Source organism: Sitophilus oryzae, unplaced genomic scaffold, assembly GCF_002938485.1.
Source record: "Sitophilus oryzae breed Bouriz unplaced genomic scaffold, Soryzae_2.0 scaffold_1499_pilon_pilon, whole genome shotgun sequence".
Classification (NCBI taxonomy): Eukaryota; Metazoa; Arthropoda; class Insecta; order Coleoptera; family Curculionidae; genus Sitophilus; species Sitophilus oryzae.
This window is the reverse complement of record NW_022146168.1, coordinates 1,245,331-1,263,663: the sequence shown is the minus strand read 5'-3', so window position 1 is coordinate 1,263,663 and position 18,333 is coordinate 1,245,331. Positions and strand designations below refer to the sequence as shown.

At 32.3% G+C, this 18,333-nt stretch overlaps 1 protein-coding gene across 2 annotated transcripts in view; it reads left to right on the top strand.

Moving 5' to 3' along the window:
• Window positions 1-16,658, top strand: part of LOC115877824 (lysophosphatidylcholine acyltransferase) — a 70,659-nt gene extending 54,001 nt beyond the window's left edge. For both annotated transcript variants that reach the window (XM_030894152.1, XM_030894151.1), the window contains exons 5-9: window positions 4,027-4,164; window positions 5,272-5,397; window positions 7,632-7,884; window positions 10,276-10,417; window positions 16,084-16,658. In XM_030894152.1, coding sequence (XP_030750012.1) covers window positions 4,027-4,164; window positions 5,272-5,397; window positions 7,632-7,884; window positions 10,276-10,417; window positions 16,084-16,208 — 784 coding nt within the window. In that variant the 3' untranslated portion in view covers window positions 16,209-16,658. The remainder of the gene's footprint in view (window positions 1-4,026; window positions 4,165-5,271; window positions 5,398-7,631; window positions 7,885-10,275; window positions 10,418-16,083) is intronic.
• Window positions 16,659-18,333: the final 1,675 nt, after the last annotated feature.

The window sequence follows — 18,333 nt, the reverse complement described above, 5'->3', positions numbered from 1 at the left end:
CTTCCAACGTTCAACGTTTTCACGCCTCACGAAATTGATGTTAAAACAGAATATTTGAGCGCGAAGCAACTCGCAATATCACTTGATTTCGCATGAATCCCCCAAGTGACAATAATGTGTTCACCCTTGATGTGTTGATTAATAAAATAACTGCAAAACATCGGTCTCATCAAATTTACAGCTCATGTGTATTCACGTGAATTCACGTGACGTGATAGTAATGTAATTCCACCTTAAAGTCCGGTTTATCAGTGCTGTTCTGATTCTATTCAAAACGAGTAAAAATATGATGTAGAGTAGACGTGGGGTAGACTCAAAATAATTTGTTGTTTTATTTTACGTTGGTAGTTATAAAAATTGTTATAAAAATATACAATTCTAATAAAAATAGATAAGTTATAATAATTATTTATTAACACAAACATCCGATACGCTACTGAAACAGGTAAGTCAAATTGACTTATCCAAATTCTTTGATATCTAATCTTGGACAAGTAGTAAATAAAAGCAAAAATGCAAGAAAAAAATATATAATTAGTTAATTTTAAGTGAACTTCATAAATAATCGGTTTACTACACGTATGTATATTATATAGTCACTTACTAGCGAAAAGTTATTCCATTATTTCCCTCGATTTTTGGCAGAGATCTACCGCACGCTACACAACCAACTATTTTACAGTCTTTTTCGATAAATCGCAATAGTGGCACTGTTAATTTAAGTTCTGTTACAAATTTCTTCTAGATTTACTGCCTTTAAACAACTATCAGTAAGTAATAAATAACATATAATATAAGCTTAGTAAAGACCAGAGAGAACACTAATAACTAAAGTAAGAGAGACCGATCAACGTTAATTTTTGAAGACTGTGTTAGTGGCGCGGCCTTTGGCGTCTAACCCGAACTATGAGCGCATTATCGATATAGTAGGTTGCATTCATACCTATATACTGGCACCAAAAATTTGAAATTTGTATATTTGAACCGAATCTTAATCTTTCAAGTTTATAATAAGAAATCTTCGCAGTTTTTTTAGATTATTTTGTTGACAACGAAACTTTATTATTAGACTTTAAAGCATTAAAACCTATAAATAAAATACTGTGTAGGAACATAATAATTTATTTAATTCCATACTCCTTGCCATACTCCAACTCAAGGCTGCAATCTTCAGTATCTTTTTTATCTAACTTGGTTTGGAGTGAACAGGGAAGCACGGTTGAGAGCTCGCACAGAGTATCAGTAGGTATCCCGTAGGTATTCGATGTTTTTGATAGTCTTTATTCTATAACAAGAACCTAGCAGTTGAAGAAAATAATTTGTATTACTGGAAATAATACCAGGTATAATACCTAGTCCTTCCATAGGTATCAGAAAAGAATGTGATGTTTTAAATTAAAAAAATTAAATTAACAATGTACGATTATTATGTGCACTCACTATTACTATTAGGTATGTTAAAATAATTACCGAGATAAAACTTACCTTTAAAGGAAACGTTTTGTCTGGGTCTCAACCACAAAACAAAAATTACAAAAATGCCGAATAATCGTGGAATCTGAAATAATCAATAATGACAATAATCTTCTCTTCTGACAAGCTAAAAGAACAGGCACATTCAGTCAAAAACAATTTATTACTCCGATTTGCTCCGATTATCAACAGATTTTAGTTATCTCCTTCTAGAACTAAGAAATAGAAAAAGCTACTGACAATCTAATTAATCCTGTCAAATGTTTAACTTGCAAAGTTGAAAACTTCCTTTTTTGACCGCCTAAACGCTATGCGCGTCTGGGATGCGCGGTGACAAAATAAACTTGTCTACGAAATGCCCTATTCCACAAGTCCTCTCACTTTAGTTATTAGTTTCTCTCTGGTAAAGACTGACAAATCCACAAATTACAAAACAAATTCATATGTGTCAAATTAATCGTCAAACAAAACTGTCAAGGATTCACACCCTAGGGCCGTTTGTCCACCTACCTTGCATGATTACATGGATAGCATTACGCTCCTTCCTTAATATTTTTATTCAAAGATACCTATCTATTACATTACATAGATACAGTGGCAAGGCAGAACCTGATATGTCATAAAAACATATTCACTTCTGTAACCTAACAATTACCATGTAAAGGACATATCGGGTTTTGACATAATAGGTCTATTCGTTTTCCTGTTATTATCGATTCTGAATCGTCCTAGAACTCTCCAGCGCATGCGCAAATTTAATGAAATAATGTCTTCTTATTTCCTTCTGCGCATGCGCATTACAATTCTAGGACGGTTCAGAATCGGTAATAACCGGAAAACGAAAAAAGCGGCTCTGGTGCACAATAGGTCCCCACGCATTTAACACTTTTTTGGGATTTTTTTGCAAGATTATCTTAAACTGAATATTTTTAAGCATAAAAATGGTTGGATGAATGTGTTTTATCTTTAAAAAGCGGCAAAAAAACGTATTTTAGGTACAGGCGACGGACAGTAAATATGTTAAATTTTCTACACGGATTCAGTAAAAACATCACATATTAGTACTTTATTACCTTATATAGACGTGGAATGATCTAATTTAAGCACAAAAATGTAACGAATCTTCTTTGTAAGCATAAAAATTAAGAAAATATATTTATTTACATCAGCTCAAGCTAGCAATTTTATGACTTTTTCGATTGACAGTTAATCGATCATCGGTATGTCATCTATGGCCTTCGCATAGAATTTGCGACGTTGTCAATAAAATTACTTTATATGATTTTCTTCTGAAATAAAGTTGTTGTGGAGGGACTTAAAACGGTAAGTTATCACTTTAGTGCAACAAAAATTGAACTGTCTAGTAGCTTATTCGTTAGTGTGGATTATTTTAAAGCAATTTCTGAAATAAAATTTGCGGATTTTTCAGGTTCTACGAAAATATAAGTTTTTTTAATATATACTGTTTTTCGACGCGTAATCAATGAAGTTTTGTCATTAGGCTCAATTAGGTTAGCCTGGTTATTTGGAAGGTGGTAATGCATTGGTTAGCCTGGTTATTTGGAGGGTGTTAATGCAATGGTTAGCCTGGTTATTTGGAGGGTGGTAATGCATTGGTTAGCCTGGTTATTTGGAGGGTGTTAATGCATTGGTTAGCCTGGTTATTTGGGGGTGTTAATGCATTGGTTAGCCTGGTTATTTGGAGGGTGGTAATGCATTGGTTAGCATGGTTATTTGGAGGGTGTTAATGCATTGGTTAGCCTGGTTATTTGGGGGTGTTAATGCATTGGTTAGGTTAGGTTAGATAGGCTGGTTATTTGGAGGGTGGTAATGCATTGGTTAGCCTGATTATTTGGAGGGTGTTAATGCATTGGTTAGCCTGGTTATTTGGGGGTGTTAATGCATTGGTTAGGTTAGGTTGGTGGGGAGTGTTTGGAAGTACGCAGATCACATCGATTTCGGAATCTTACTGAACAAATCCGGGAAAAATATATTTTAAACAATTGTGCTAAATACTGTGTAATGATTTTATTGTCAATTTATTTTTATAGTGTTTTTGTTTTGCCTCGTTTATTATATTTTTTATTTTTCGTGTTCTTAAAGTGCGTACTAAATGTAAAAAATGAATATAAAGTAGAACGTTTTCGTCGATTTTACACAGGGTGAGTATGGCAACACTGTGCATAACCTTGTATTTTACTGTCTTTATGAAGGTTATAATAGGGAGTTTTCGCATTGAAATGTAGTGAAAATTTGGAATTTTCAATTATTTTTTTTCGTAGAAAAAGTGGTTCATCCAACAATTTTTTTCTTTTAAACCATTCCATTAACTATGGGATCCACATTAAAAATTAAAAAAAACACGATTTCGTGGGGACCTGTTCTGCACAAGACCCGAAAAAAGCTAATATTTTTTGCCACATTTTATACCGACCAAGTACAGTTTGGTATTAAAAACAAAAAAATCGGTTTTTTGACATATCGGGCTTTGGCTTAGTTCCAGAGAAATTATATAATAGGTGACACACTTAATACTACTGTTTTCTATCCTAGTTTGAAACTTCTTTGGTTGACTTTGACGCAGCCAACAAGTCATTGTGAAGTTGAGTTTCTACCAGTCTACAGACCGAGCGAAGCTGAAAAACGGGATCCAAAGCTTTTTGCCAATAATGTTAGAGCTGTCATGGCCAAGTAAGTACCTACTTTGAGTACAATATGAAAAAAGTTATTTGTTTACTAAATATAAATGTTTCACAGAAACTATTATTCTTTAAAAAATCTCAGCTTAAATAATGAGATTTTTATACGTAATAAATTAACATACGATTAATAAAACGGTGTCAGAGACGGCTGGAGAATGATAATCGATAATAATTTTGCCGAGGTCAAGCTATAGACGTCATTTACTTATCCCGTACTCTATTTTATAATAAAACCTTAACAAGGTTGCATTTTACTTTTATATTATTTTGGTCGAGCTACCAAAATCCGTGTGTTTTTAGAAGGGGACGTTTATTTATGGTTCTAAATAATTTTTAATGTGTTAACCTTGAAATTAAGCGTGGAAGTCACTTCGAAAATTTTGGCGACCTAACCCTACTATAGGTCGCTACATTAATTTATACCAGCAGAAAAAAAAATAAAGGTGTAAATAAAAATAATATGTTTCCTGTAGGAAATGGTAAGTATCTAAACGACCATCCTCTACGACCTCTACAAATTCTCTACAGGCCTCTATAGAGCTAGTGGAGCTCTATATTTGCCCCATTTAAACTGTGTTTCGAAAATGCATAGTTTACGAGATATTTAATTTGAAAGATTTCGATTGTTGATTTTCTGGATATACCACTTTGAAATTTTTTTTATTTATTAACTTTTTCCACTCTTTTTACTTGGTACGGTTATTGTAGGAATTTCCCCAGCCGTCTTTGACGCCGTTTTTTTTTCGATCATACGGTATAATATGTGTTATTCTGAACTTAAAGCACAGCTTAAAGCATACGACTTTTTCTCAAATAATAATTTTATACGCATTTCAAAAATGAAGTCACTCTGAAACGAATTTAAGATGTTTAAAATCTCTTGTGTATGTAACATGATCTTTAAATTTTCACCAATTACATTTTACATTACTTTATCTAAAATTAAAAATCAAACTTATACCAAATAGGTATACTAAAATAGATGATATGATAAGTCAAAAAATTCTTAGAAAAAGAAAGCAGAATATTTATTTCTAATTAATTTTATTTTCTTTTGTTATTTTAAATTCGTATATTAGTATTTTTTATATTATAGGGCTCTGGGAATACCTGTAGTGGACTACACCTACAGCGATTGCAAAATGATGACAAGAGCCAAAGAAATGAACCTTCCATTTGCTGGTTCCCTAGTGGAAGTACGAAAATTAAGAAAAAAATTAGGGTACGTCGTGAATTTTTTACAAAAAAAATCCCATAAATACAGTGTAGCGTTTTTTATAACAACTACCACTGCGAACGGCAGCTTTTCATCGGAGAGCAGTCGTGGGTAAGGTATTTCACTAGAGAGAAAACTAATCAATAACAATAAACAAAAAAATACTGATATTGGGCGCCAGGCATGTACAGAGAAAGAAAACAAAGTTGTATATTACTTAAAACTAATGACTATATTTATTCATGGTGTTCTTTGCTGGTACATGACATTGTAGAGTTCTAATAAATATATAGTGGTTATATGTAAAAAAAAAATGGTGTTAAGAGTTGTACTAAATATCTATGAACGTAAAACCATTAGAAGACGTAATGTAATGAAACCTAAGATCTAAATCATATTTTAAATATTAAATCGACATGAATGTTCTTAACAATCCAACCACTAAACATAGTCTGTACGATATTACTTAAGATGTACATTATTGTTTAAGACTGAAAATGTTTTAGATGTTAAATGTAAAACTAGAACTTAAATCTACACTTAGCTGTTCTTTATGTAATCTTGCTTCAAACAGTAACAGCGTGAGGTGGTCTCGCATCTCTGTACTCGGCCATCCAATACAACAAAAGGGGGCCAGAATGAGGATACCATGAATTGATACAGCCGTAACTACTGACTAGACTGAGAAATGGGAACGAAGCAGCATGGGGCTTACGCTACATCCATATTGTGGCAATATGGGGACACTACCCGTACCTTGGAACACTACTAGGACCTTGGATAATGCCCGAACCTTGGAATCAATACATAGATATGGGACACCTGCCCATACCTTGGACACAGTCCGTCCATAAAATAACGGTACAGGGGAACACTACCCGTACCTTGGACACAGTCCGTCCATAAGATAATGTACGTCCATAAGACCCTCGAATTACTTCCGAGGGCTCAATAATAAATAAAGAAACTGTCCTTTCTTCCATGTAACATTCTGGAGGACAAAAGAAAAGGGACGCCAACGTGCCAGCAAAATACAAATACAAGTTAAGTTGGGACATCCAAAACTCTACCCTGTTGCTTTGAAATAGCAGCTGATTCAAATTATACAGCAAGATTTAAATAATCATCATTTCTAAAAGGCGGGATACAACAGAGCGGCAAAACAAAGTGAGGTTAAGCACGGGGAGAGTTGACAGAAGCGATGTTGACAGCGCGTCCTCAGAGCGATAACAGGGTTGTGTTAAACGATAACAGGGTTGGCGACTAAGGAACGTAAAAATTACGCCAAGCGTGCCAAATAAATTATCAGGCCTGAACGATACGGAATCCGATGACGATACGCCAGACATCATATATATCATATATAAAAAAGACATGTAACGAACTAAAAACGTTACAACAGGGTATGTCTCGATAAAAGAAACATACTATTTCTTTACCATTTTTCAAATACTTAAAAGTCTATTACGCCGTACTGTTCGGGTCGCTCTTAGGGGTCGGGTAAAGCTGGTGTGTGGCCGAAGGAAATATACAGATTGTTAACTGGACGGTTACTTATTGGGGAACAGAATGGAAACACTGCCTACATTCCAAATGAGTACTAAGCTAAGCTGCCGACTCGTCCCGTCGCGTCGCGTCGTCTCTCGACGAGCGGGCCGAGGTTGCCATATTTCAACCATAATGCTCTTGCCGCGAGTAATAAACAAATTAACAACCTGTATATTATATTATTAAGGCTTAGCTGTATTATACTAAGGCTTAGCCCGAATCTGTCGTGTTAAGCCATACCTAAAATTCCGAACACACGTGCTATGATTAAGGTTTGATTAAGGTTTGCAGAGCTTCAGCATTTGCGATAAAATAGCGAGCAATTTGTTACAAAACCATATAAATTATATATCACTGTAATCACAAAACTTCAATCTATTTCCGTATTGTAACGGAATTTTAAATTATTTCTTTATTTTTGAGAAAATTTAGTCCAAACATAAGGAATATTTTGTTGATGTTTGACCATCAAAATCTTAAAAATAAAAAAGTTGTCTAAAAATGTGCTACAATATGGATATAATGTAATCCTTTATCTTTAATTTCCTTCTTCATTAGTGATAAAAATACCTAGCCAGTTTTACATAAAACGTTACTGTACCCTGTATACTTTGACTACTTCATGGTCCACAGTGTTTTGGTGCATTGTATTTAATATTCATGTAACTTTTATAAATTCATTTTATTTTTAGATTGGAAATGACACATATTGAAGACAAACTTCTCGAATCGAACGGTTTCATCTGCAGAGATTGCAGCAGAGTAACGTTTATAGAGTTTGTCAATCTGCTAAGGCTGCAAGATAACGAACAGGTGGCTCTACAGTTGTTCCGCATCTACGATAAGCAAAACGTAGGTCTGATAGACCTTAGGGACTACCTTCTTGGTATTCTGGCCACGGAGAACAACAAAACTCCTTTGGAGATTGTAAAAATAGCTTTAAAGGTAAGTCAGAAGAGTCAAACTTCATTCAGAACCTCGCAATTAATGGAATAAATTAGTGGTTTCAATTAGCGTAGAAGTTTGTTCCTTTAATTTCAATGTAAGCATTAAGAACGCCAAAATTAGTGGTAGACATTTTCAATTTGTAGAAAAAGTTATCAAACTTTTAACTTTTTCACTAATTATACTTCAAAATTTGCGAGATATGTAATTTTGCCCTTTGATTATCTTCCGTCAAGAGAAATGTTAGAAGTTAGAAATCATAAATTGATTGTTTTATAAACTACACTCAGATGCAAAAAAAAACGCAACGGAGAAATTTTTGGTCAAATTTAAAGTGTTATATAGAAATTTTAAAACATTTTTCGATGCACGTCATCAACTTTGAGTGACAAGCGATGGCCAGATTGTGATAGACTATGACATAAATCTTAATTTAAAAGTGACAAACAATATATTTATTTACCAATCAATCTTACTTCTCTGACTTCTTTCAAGGGTAATAAAGGACCTTTATTGTCACGTTCGCGTTCAAAATATTTTATCTACAAGCGCTTCGCTTCGACTGTTTAACGGCTTCGGTATATTTTCAATCTACAATTTCAAAAAATGCAGTAAAAAATCTCAAAAATTTAGTTCTTAAAAGAACTATTTGTGCTTAGAAGTACAATTTAAAAAAAAAAACTATGAAAAACGGCAAAAAAACGAGAATTACTCCCAAAAATTCAACAACACGATATTATACAAAATAATGACTAACACTAGGATAATTGTCAAATAATACACGACAACATTGCTGAACATGGCGCAATGTAACCAACAAGGCGATAATAAAAATCGCTTTAAACTAATTTTTGCAGCTTTAATCTAAATAAAATATCTGTTACAATCATTTGCTCTATAAAGTATAATGAAGAACTGCTTGGTATTTTAAATTAGACAACAAATTTAAACATTTTTGCTAAAATTTCATTTACTCAGGTTTATAGGCTTTAGTGTTAATTTCGATGTGATTGATGACGTGCATCGGAAAATGTTTTAAAATTTCTATATTTTTGTTATTTTTAGACCTATTTCCATGATTTTTTTAGCAAGCTGTATATAATTATATCACCTTTAATTCGTAAACTCAATTTGTTATAATCTTTAATATTTGGCATATTATACAGGGTTAGTCGAGGGGTTGTTTTTTTTATCTTAACTTTAAAATACCCTAAATAATCAGAACCATGATTCCTGAGTATTTTGTTGTCGATTCACGTCAATACATGCTTTAGTTAATTTTTAATAGCGAAATGAACTGATCACGATGAATTTGCAATTTTTCAATTATCATTACTTTTTGATGTAAAATTTTATATGACGGGATGATTTTGGTGACTATTGTCGTAACGTCATATTACGCTGCATTGAATACTCTATACTAAATTAAAATAAAAATAAAAACTAGCGATACAGTCCGGGTTTTAATAAACATTAATAACGATAACAGAACTAACGATATTAAAGATAAAAATCTGTAATACTCAAGTATACCAACAGAAAACAAAAATTGTAAAAAATACCCTAATACTTTGTATTGCCTCCCTTGGCTGCTATAACTGCCTGCATAGGTTCATACTGTCATTGGGGCTGCATATATCATATTGCGTTATGTTTTCCTATTCTTCTTTAAGTACCAAGTGAAGTTCATTTAATGAAGCTAGTAAAGCTTCGCGACCTCTAACCCTTTTGCCAAACATTTCCCAAACGTCGAACATGATGGGCAGTTCATAATACTGTATAGTTCACAATAATCACCAAAGCCGCCTTGTCATATTGAAAAATAACTTCAAAAAGAAATGATAACTGGAAAAAAATTGCAAATTGTTGGTGGCAAGTTCATTTCGCTCTTAAAAATTAACCAAAGTATATATTGACATGTTCCAAAAAACAAATGTTCAGGAGACATGGTTCTGACCGTAAAATTATAATTTAGAAAAATTGATAAACGAAATTATTTCACAGGATGTTTTAAAGTTAGGGTAAAAAAACAACCCCTCAATTAACCCTGTATAATATGCCAAATTCTAAATTTTATAAAAAACTGAGTATACGAATTAAAGTTGATATAAGTCTATACATCTTGGTAAAAAAATTCATAAAAATAGGGCTAAAAATAACAAAAGTATTATAACACTTTAAATTTGACGAAAATTTTGTCCGTTGCGTTTTTTTGCATCTGAGTGTAAATATTATGCTTTCTCTATGGATAGAACCGAATAACGCAAGCTGTTAGGATAATCTATTAATTTTAATTGTGTTTTTTAAATATTGTGAATGATTGGGAGGTTCTGAATGAAGCTTTATGACACATATTTTTGACTTAATTTTTTAATGTTTGTTTTGTTACAGTTGTATGACGTTAACCACAATGGAAAAATTACTGCAGATAATTTCTGCAAAGCTCTATGCCAAACTGTGGGTCTCACTCGCGAGCAAGCCATGGAGATTTTCGATCAAGTCGACAGGCATCAACTGGGATTTGTCACTTTCGGTAAATTTCAAAGAAAGTTTGAATCATAGATAAATTAAATAAATTTACATTGGATTGCTCGGCTTCCCGACAAACTTACAATTATTAACCACAAACAAGGAAAGAAAGCATAATATGTCATTTATCTACGGAAAGCATTTTCTCTTGTCAACGTCAGAATCTACAAAAAAAAATCCAAAAAAAATTCAACAGTTATTTAAACTGTTCTTGTTGAAAAAATACCGAAAAGTGTGTAAAGCGTTCTTTTTCAAAGTTATTGTGATCTTTAGAGTTTAATTTTAACTATATTTACGCAAAACCCTTGATAATTGTGGACAAGTGGTATTAAAAATATTAAATACTGTTGTGAACTGCTAAAACCAACGTGGCACAAACCTCGGTTTCCAAAAAATGATCCACATATTTTCCAACATTGAATTAGTACTGTTAAAACTGGGGGATGAGTTTTTAACTACCCAATCAGCCAGTGTACATTCTATGTGCGTCTTATGTACGTAAAAGTAGGACATAATGTATGTCAGAAAAACGTACACGAAAATACAGATTCCATCCAGAGAATGTATTACGTACATACGTTTTCCACAAAAATGTATATTCCGTGTATGTACAAAGAGTACATCCGAAGGACGTACATTAAAAACGTATCATGTACGTACCAGTGTACATTCTACGTGCGTCTTATGTACCGGGTGGCCAACTAAGAATGGACGCCGGCTGTATCTTAGAAACTATTTATCGTATAACTTTGGGAAAAAAATTTTAATAAGTAAATCGACCAAAAGAAATCGCTGGAAATTATTTTCAAGTTCGAAAAATATCCGCTAGGGGGCGTTTCTCTGATAGCTTATCAGAAAACAGAGGTTTTCTGAAAAATATGCAGGTGAACAGGTATTTTAAATATGACTATTGTAATCATCGAAAAAATTGCAATTTTTATGATATAGAGCATTTTGCTCTATCTCATAAAATAAAGTGGTGGGGGAAGGTTAGACTTGCTTTTATTAAAATAAGGATAACTCTGGTTTGGATTAGCCGATTTAAACAAACTAGGGCTCGTTTAAAAGAGCTTTTCTTCCTTAATGATCTCCAGTATAAATTTTGTTTCCATATTTTTTCCATCGTGGTAGCTAGACGGCGCTGTTTGACATCATAACAGATTTTGCGCTTTTGCATAAAAAAATTAAATAGGAGGCTATATTTCTGTTTGCACAGTTAAATAGAGCACAAAATTTCCAAAAAATCAGCGCAAACCGCAACTTTCTATCTTCTCTCTAACGGGAGATATTAAGAAAATAAATTATATTAGGCTGTCGCCTAGGATTATACGGTCTAGAAATTAGAGTAGTAGGCTAGGAAACAAAAAGAGGCAAATTTGTTTACGTCAAAATATTAAAACATACATTTTAATTTCATATATATATATATTTAATTTTTATTTATCCATGTTCGTTCTTGATTCGACACCATAAATTAAAACCCAGGCATATTGAATCCAATGACCTAGCTGGCTATGGAAAATATGCCGCTCCAGCGTCTCTATTCACTAAAGTAAGTATAAGTAAGAAGCCCCACACATTCATAGCAAAATAAGCGGCACAACTGCACCAATTGCATCAACTACACCAACTACACTCATGCTGATAAAATTGCAACAAATGCAATTTCATCATGATAGATCCCCTAACAAAATTGGCAAATCGTCTCTTAGAAATTATGGATAGTTTATTATTTCATTCAGATAATTAAAAAAGTCCAATCATTCGCCATCCTAGAATTCCTGCCTAAACATTTACCGACCTTGGTGCTGAACCACTTGCATCAAGGGTAGATTTGGACCAGTAGTGCATATTGCAAAATGACACAAACGACATAAACTTTAATAATAAAAATTAATAAATAACACGAACATCAGGTAAAACACGAAAACAAGTGAAATCAAAGACGAACTTGGATTAATAACTAAATGACGTTACATGAAATAAACCCCTAGTTTTCCATACGAAATTCGGCCGTTTTCTGTTAAAAGCAATATGGCGGCACAAAATTCCTAGAAATTTTAATAAAATTATTGATTGTCCGACTTTTGGACATTTTAATCTTAGAACTAGGACGACTACCTACGTATAATTAACCAAGAAATTCGTAAAAATTATATTGATGGTCGATAATGTTACATAAACACGTTTAAAAACTTATGACGTCATTTTTTTTAAGAAAACGTTCGGATGCATGAAAACTGAACTTAATCATTTTGATATTTTGACGTAACCAAGTTACCTGTTTTTGTTTCCTAGCCTACTACTATAATTTTTAGACCATATCATCCCTGATAAAATTATGTTTTCACTTTTTTTATATAATTTTAATTTTTTTAATTCTGTTTATTTTTATAATTTAATTTATTTCTATTTTGTATTTGGGGTCGCACCACTCTGGCACTTTGTGCCATTGTATCGGTTTTTTAATCGCCGTGCGATCCCTTTAGACACACATTTATTAATACTAATATTATTCTGTAAAACTTAATGGGGTCGAATAAGAAAATTTGAATTTGAATTTGAATTTGAATTTGAATTTGAATTTGAATTTGGATTTGGATTTGGATTTGAATTTGAATTTGAATTTGAATTTGAATTTGAATTTGGATTTGAATTTGAATTTGAATTTGAATTTGAATTTGAATTTGAACTTGAATATAATCCTAAACGGCAGTCTAACATGATTTGTTCTCTTTATATCTCCGGTTAGAGAGAAGATAGAAAGTTGCGGTTTGTGCTGATTTTTTGGAAATTTTGTGCTCTATTTAACTGTGTAAAGAGAAATATAGCCCCCTATTTAATTTTTTTCTGCAAAAACGCTATATCTGTTATGGTGTCAAACAGCGCCCTCTAGCTACCACGAAAAAATGTATGGAAACAAAATTTATACTGGAGATCATTAAGGAAGAAAAGCTCTTTTAAACGAGCCCTAGTTTGTTTAAATCGGCTAACCTAAACCAGAGTTATCCTTATTTCCATAAAATCAAGTTTAACCTTCCCCCACCACTTTATTTTATGAGATAGAGCGAAATACTCTATATAAAAAAAATACAAATTTCTCGACGATTACAATAGTAATTTTTAAAATTAATTAATTAAACCTGTTTACCTGCATATTTTTGAGAAAAACTCTTGTTTTCTGATTGGCTATCAGAGAAACGCCCCCTAGCGGACATTTTTCGAACTTGAAAATAATTTCCAGCGATTTCTCTTGGTCGATTTACTTATTAGATTTTCTTTCCCAAAGTTATACGATAAGTAGTTTCTGAGATACAGCCGGCGTCCATTCTTAGTTGGCCACCCGGTACGTAAAATTAAGACATAATGAAACTAAAAGAATTTCGAACTTCCATGTCTTTATTTATTTTGCTTACACAACATTTTGATAAGAAGAAAGTATCACTGATCGAAACGTTGTGTAAGCAATAAATAAAGACAATGGTCCGAAATTATTTTAGTTTCAATACCGAATCTACCAAATTTTAAATGATCCAACATTATAATAAATATGATAGGTATTATGGTCATGCACCTTTTGCTTCCCGCTTCACACTGCTGGTTTTACAGTTCTTTTAATATATTTAAGGGATTTCGTATATATGTGTTTTATATATGAAAATAAAAGAAAGTAATAAATTTGAATAAAAAAAATCGGATATAATTACGGACAATGTCGAAACGCTAAAAAATTATTAAAAGCTTTTGGTCGCGTCTGCTACAACAACAGCACCAAATAGTATTTACATTGTCCTTATGGACACTTTCCACTTTCCAATTGGTACGTTAGTATATGACATAAATCAGGATTGATTAACGTATTCGGATTGATTGACGTATTCGTATAAATATTAATTGTTTTCGGTCACTTCTGTTTCACCGGAAATGACTACAACTTTTGATTTTTAAATAGTACCCTCGGTATTTTTTTACTTTATTCGATATAAAATGACACTGTGAATAGAATGACATATCATATGTCAACTTTTAACATTCTCGCTTAAAAAATTGATTTTAAATTTCAATCTAGAGTGACATGAATGTGTTAAAAACACTAATTTTTAATCAAGGAGCCTTGGAAAAATGTTTGATCGTCTTTGTTTTTAGTGTCTTGTCCTGGCTGGTTAAAAAATGCCCAAATCGTATTTTTAATCAAATCTCCATATTTTCAAATGGAACGAGGGTGGCTCATTAGCATATTTGGAAAAAGAATTTTTTTACGAATAATTTGATACCTCAAGCTGCATTCTAAATCAATTCGCTGGCCGAGTCGTACTTTGGCACGCAAGCTTATCTTATGTACTTCAGTGTACTCATTCACAACAAAATTCGACGCCAGAGTGCAAGTTGAAGTTGGATTGAAAGCTTGCAAGCTGCAAACTTCCACTTCAGCACGGAATTTTCGTTTTACAATTATGACAAATTTGACATTTAAATTTTAATGATTATTTTGTTTGTGTCGTTGTTACAAGCCATTTTCCTGTGAAAAGTAAATAATTATTAAAAGAAAAATAAGTGAAGGACGCTATTCTTATTTTATTAGGACTTGTGGCTTTGTTGTTAAAAAAAACGGCAATTATTGTTGCAGCTAAATAATTAGCTTGACCGAAAACCAAGGGTTTTACCAAAACCCAAAAAATGAGGTGTCCGACCCATATTAATGGCGAGAAAAAGTTTTGGGTGCTTGAGACACATTTTAGAAAAAAATCATCAATAAATGACGTTTTTGTTTCCATTTTTCTAAACATAAAAACTTGGAAAACTTAATTAACAACTGTCCCGGATTTTGACTCTTCCAAAATCAAAACCAACAACTAACCTAAAAAATGTCAGGAGAACGTTTAAACACGCATGCGCAAATTCGAATTGAAATTTGTTGTGAATGGTAAATTTCGTGCCGACTTTAACGTCGAAGTGCCACTCGGCCAGCGAATTGATTTCGAATGTAGCTTCACACTTGATATTTCGAGTCAAATTGTCGTTATGAACAGCACGTTACAATGTCAAAAGTTGACATATGATATGTCATTCTACTCAGAGTATCATTTTTAATCGAATAATAGTTATTTTTTATACAAGACGATAAAATGGTATTTTATCGTCGTCCGAAAAGATTTCGGGAGACGATAATGCAATTTTATCGTCTTGTATAATAAAACAATATTTTTTTTCCATAGCGAGTTACGTTTTAAAAAATATTCAGAAATTATTATTTCAAGGAATTTATTACGAGTAGAAAAAATTGACAAATAAATAAAGCTGTCTTTTCAATTGTCAGTTTTGAGTCAATATTTTTTAATTCTCTTTCGAGTCGATTGCTGATTGAATTGGATCCAGAAATGGCTCAAAACGAAATAAGTAAATTACCAACAGATATTCAGGCTGAGGCGACAAACGCCATATCCAAACTCCAAACTACTTCCATTTAAATTCCGAATAACTTATGAAAAGGAATACAAAAATGGAAGCAATTAAAAAACAGCGAGAAGAAATAAAGTTTTTAAAATATCCTCTCAGGTATCATTTAATCTACCCTTGCGGTTAAAGTACTATTTTATATACTATTTTTGATAGATATAAGGCAATTTTAACAGTTGCTATGAAAAAAAAATATATTATATTGTTTTACAGAAAACTTCATAAACTACGCCCAGAAAAGATCTGACTTCCACTACCTCTTCAGTGATACCCACGACGAGAAGTTTCTACTGAAGAACGGAGACATCACACCAAACACCAACAAGAAAGTTGACTGATTTTCACCAATGGTTGTTCATATGTAAATCTTGGAGTGAACAAAAAAGGAAATGTCAATCTCGTTCACAAGTTTCTCCAATTTATTACATGGCTCAACCATGATCAAACTATCTCCAGCAAACTGTTTTCGGTTCTGAGCGTACCCTAGATTATATATACTTTCCTAGATAGATACGAGGGTTGTTTTTTTAATTTTGCATATAGAGGTAGAAAAAAACAACCCCCGATCATATTACCCTCTAACTGTGATGTCAACATTAGAAATGCCCCTAATAAAATGTTTCTATAGTATGTTTGAGGTTTTCAACTTAATCAAAAAGAAAATAAAAATAAATATATCTAATACACAAAAATAGTATAATCCATATTAACCAATATGAAAAAAATATACCTACGGGGTGTCCCGAACTGTATTCCAGAAACTTCGGCAGTATATTCTGCAGATAAAAATAAATAAAAAAGTTCCTATAAATGTATCTCCTAAATTCCTCTATTTCGGAGATACAGGGGGATACAGGTCTTTTTTCCAAAAAAATATCTAAACCTAAACTAACATCGATATTTGGATGAAAATTGGTGTCTGGGAGTTTTTTGACATGAGAAATTTGATTTTGATGTCAATATGACTCCTACTTGTAGAGGGCACCACCTACATAATTTTTAACTGGTTTGAAGAGTAACAACTTTTTGTCCGTATCTGCATAAAACTACTGAGTGTAAAAATATATATTTACGACATTTTTTACGTAAAACAGGTCTCTTGGTAAAAGTCGCTACGAGTAAAGGTTCTCGAGATATTTGGAATCGAAATCATATCGAAATTATCGATACTTTTACGGTTGCTCGTAGCGATTTTTATCAAGAGACTTTTTTTATGTAGAAAATCACGGAAATGTACATTTCTTCACTCAATACTTTTATACAGGTACGGACGGAAAGCTATTACACTTCAAAACATTTAAAACAAATGTAGGTGGCGCCCCCTACAAACAGAAGTCATATTGACCTCAAAATCGAATTTCTCAAGTCAAAAAAACTCCCAGACACCAATTTTCATCCGACTTACTCCAGATATTATTTGGAAAAAATTGAAATAAAAATGAAATTTCTCAACCTGAATCTCCGAAACTAAGCATTTTAGGACACACATTTATAGGAACTTTTTTACTTATTTTTATCTGCGGAATATGCTGCCGAAGTTTCCGGAATACATTTCGAACCACCCTGTATAGTAAATCATAGTAATGTTGGAGATATACTATAGTTATATATAGTATACATCTGCTAAGTATATATCATCTAGAGTCTGCAACATACTATTTTCACCAAATTTAATTTTTTTTGTCTCACAAAACCAACTCTTCCTTTAGTTTCTTTTCGATTATTGTGAATTTTGACACAATATTAAGTATATTTTTATTGAAACCTACCTCTTCAGGCACTGATATGTATTATTATTCAACGTTTTCAAAGATCATTAGATATCTGTTCTGAACAACATGTTTCATAATCATCTAAATAGATTTCATCTTTCATCACTATCATTTTGTATCTGCTTTATAGGAATGCCTTTAAAGATAGAAAAAAATAACATTCTATGGCACTTCAAGTATTCTGCTTTCATGTCACATTTTTCATCCAATCACAATCACAATCATCCAAAAAACTTATCCTTGAGATAGATATGTATAAAAACTTATTTAGAGTTAGAGAATCTTATTTATTTTCTGTGTACTATATTATTTGTTATTCTTTGTACTATAGTTTTTTTTTCTAGTTTTAAGTTAAATATAGTTTTGATAATAGAGCCAGTCTGACGAGTGTTTTATTTCAGTAGAAATTATAAAGAGTGTGTAAATGATCGATTTTTTAAAATATAGAATTTTGAAATGAAATATAGATGTTTGGAAATGTTTCAAACCATTTTCTGCAATTTGTGTCCAAAATGTTTCCGTTTTTGGCAGCCACTGTTTCTAAATGTGAAGAAACAAAATACCAAACTAAAATAGTCTCTGTCTGTGTGTGGATATAATGTCAACCTCCGCCATATTTTTTTGTCTTAAGATTTTTTTTTAGGTTTTCTCTCACCAATAATGACTAAAAAAAAATTCATCGTTTAATTTA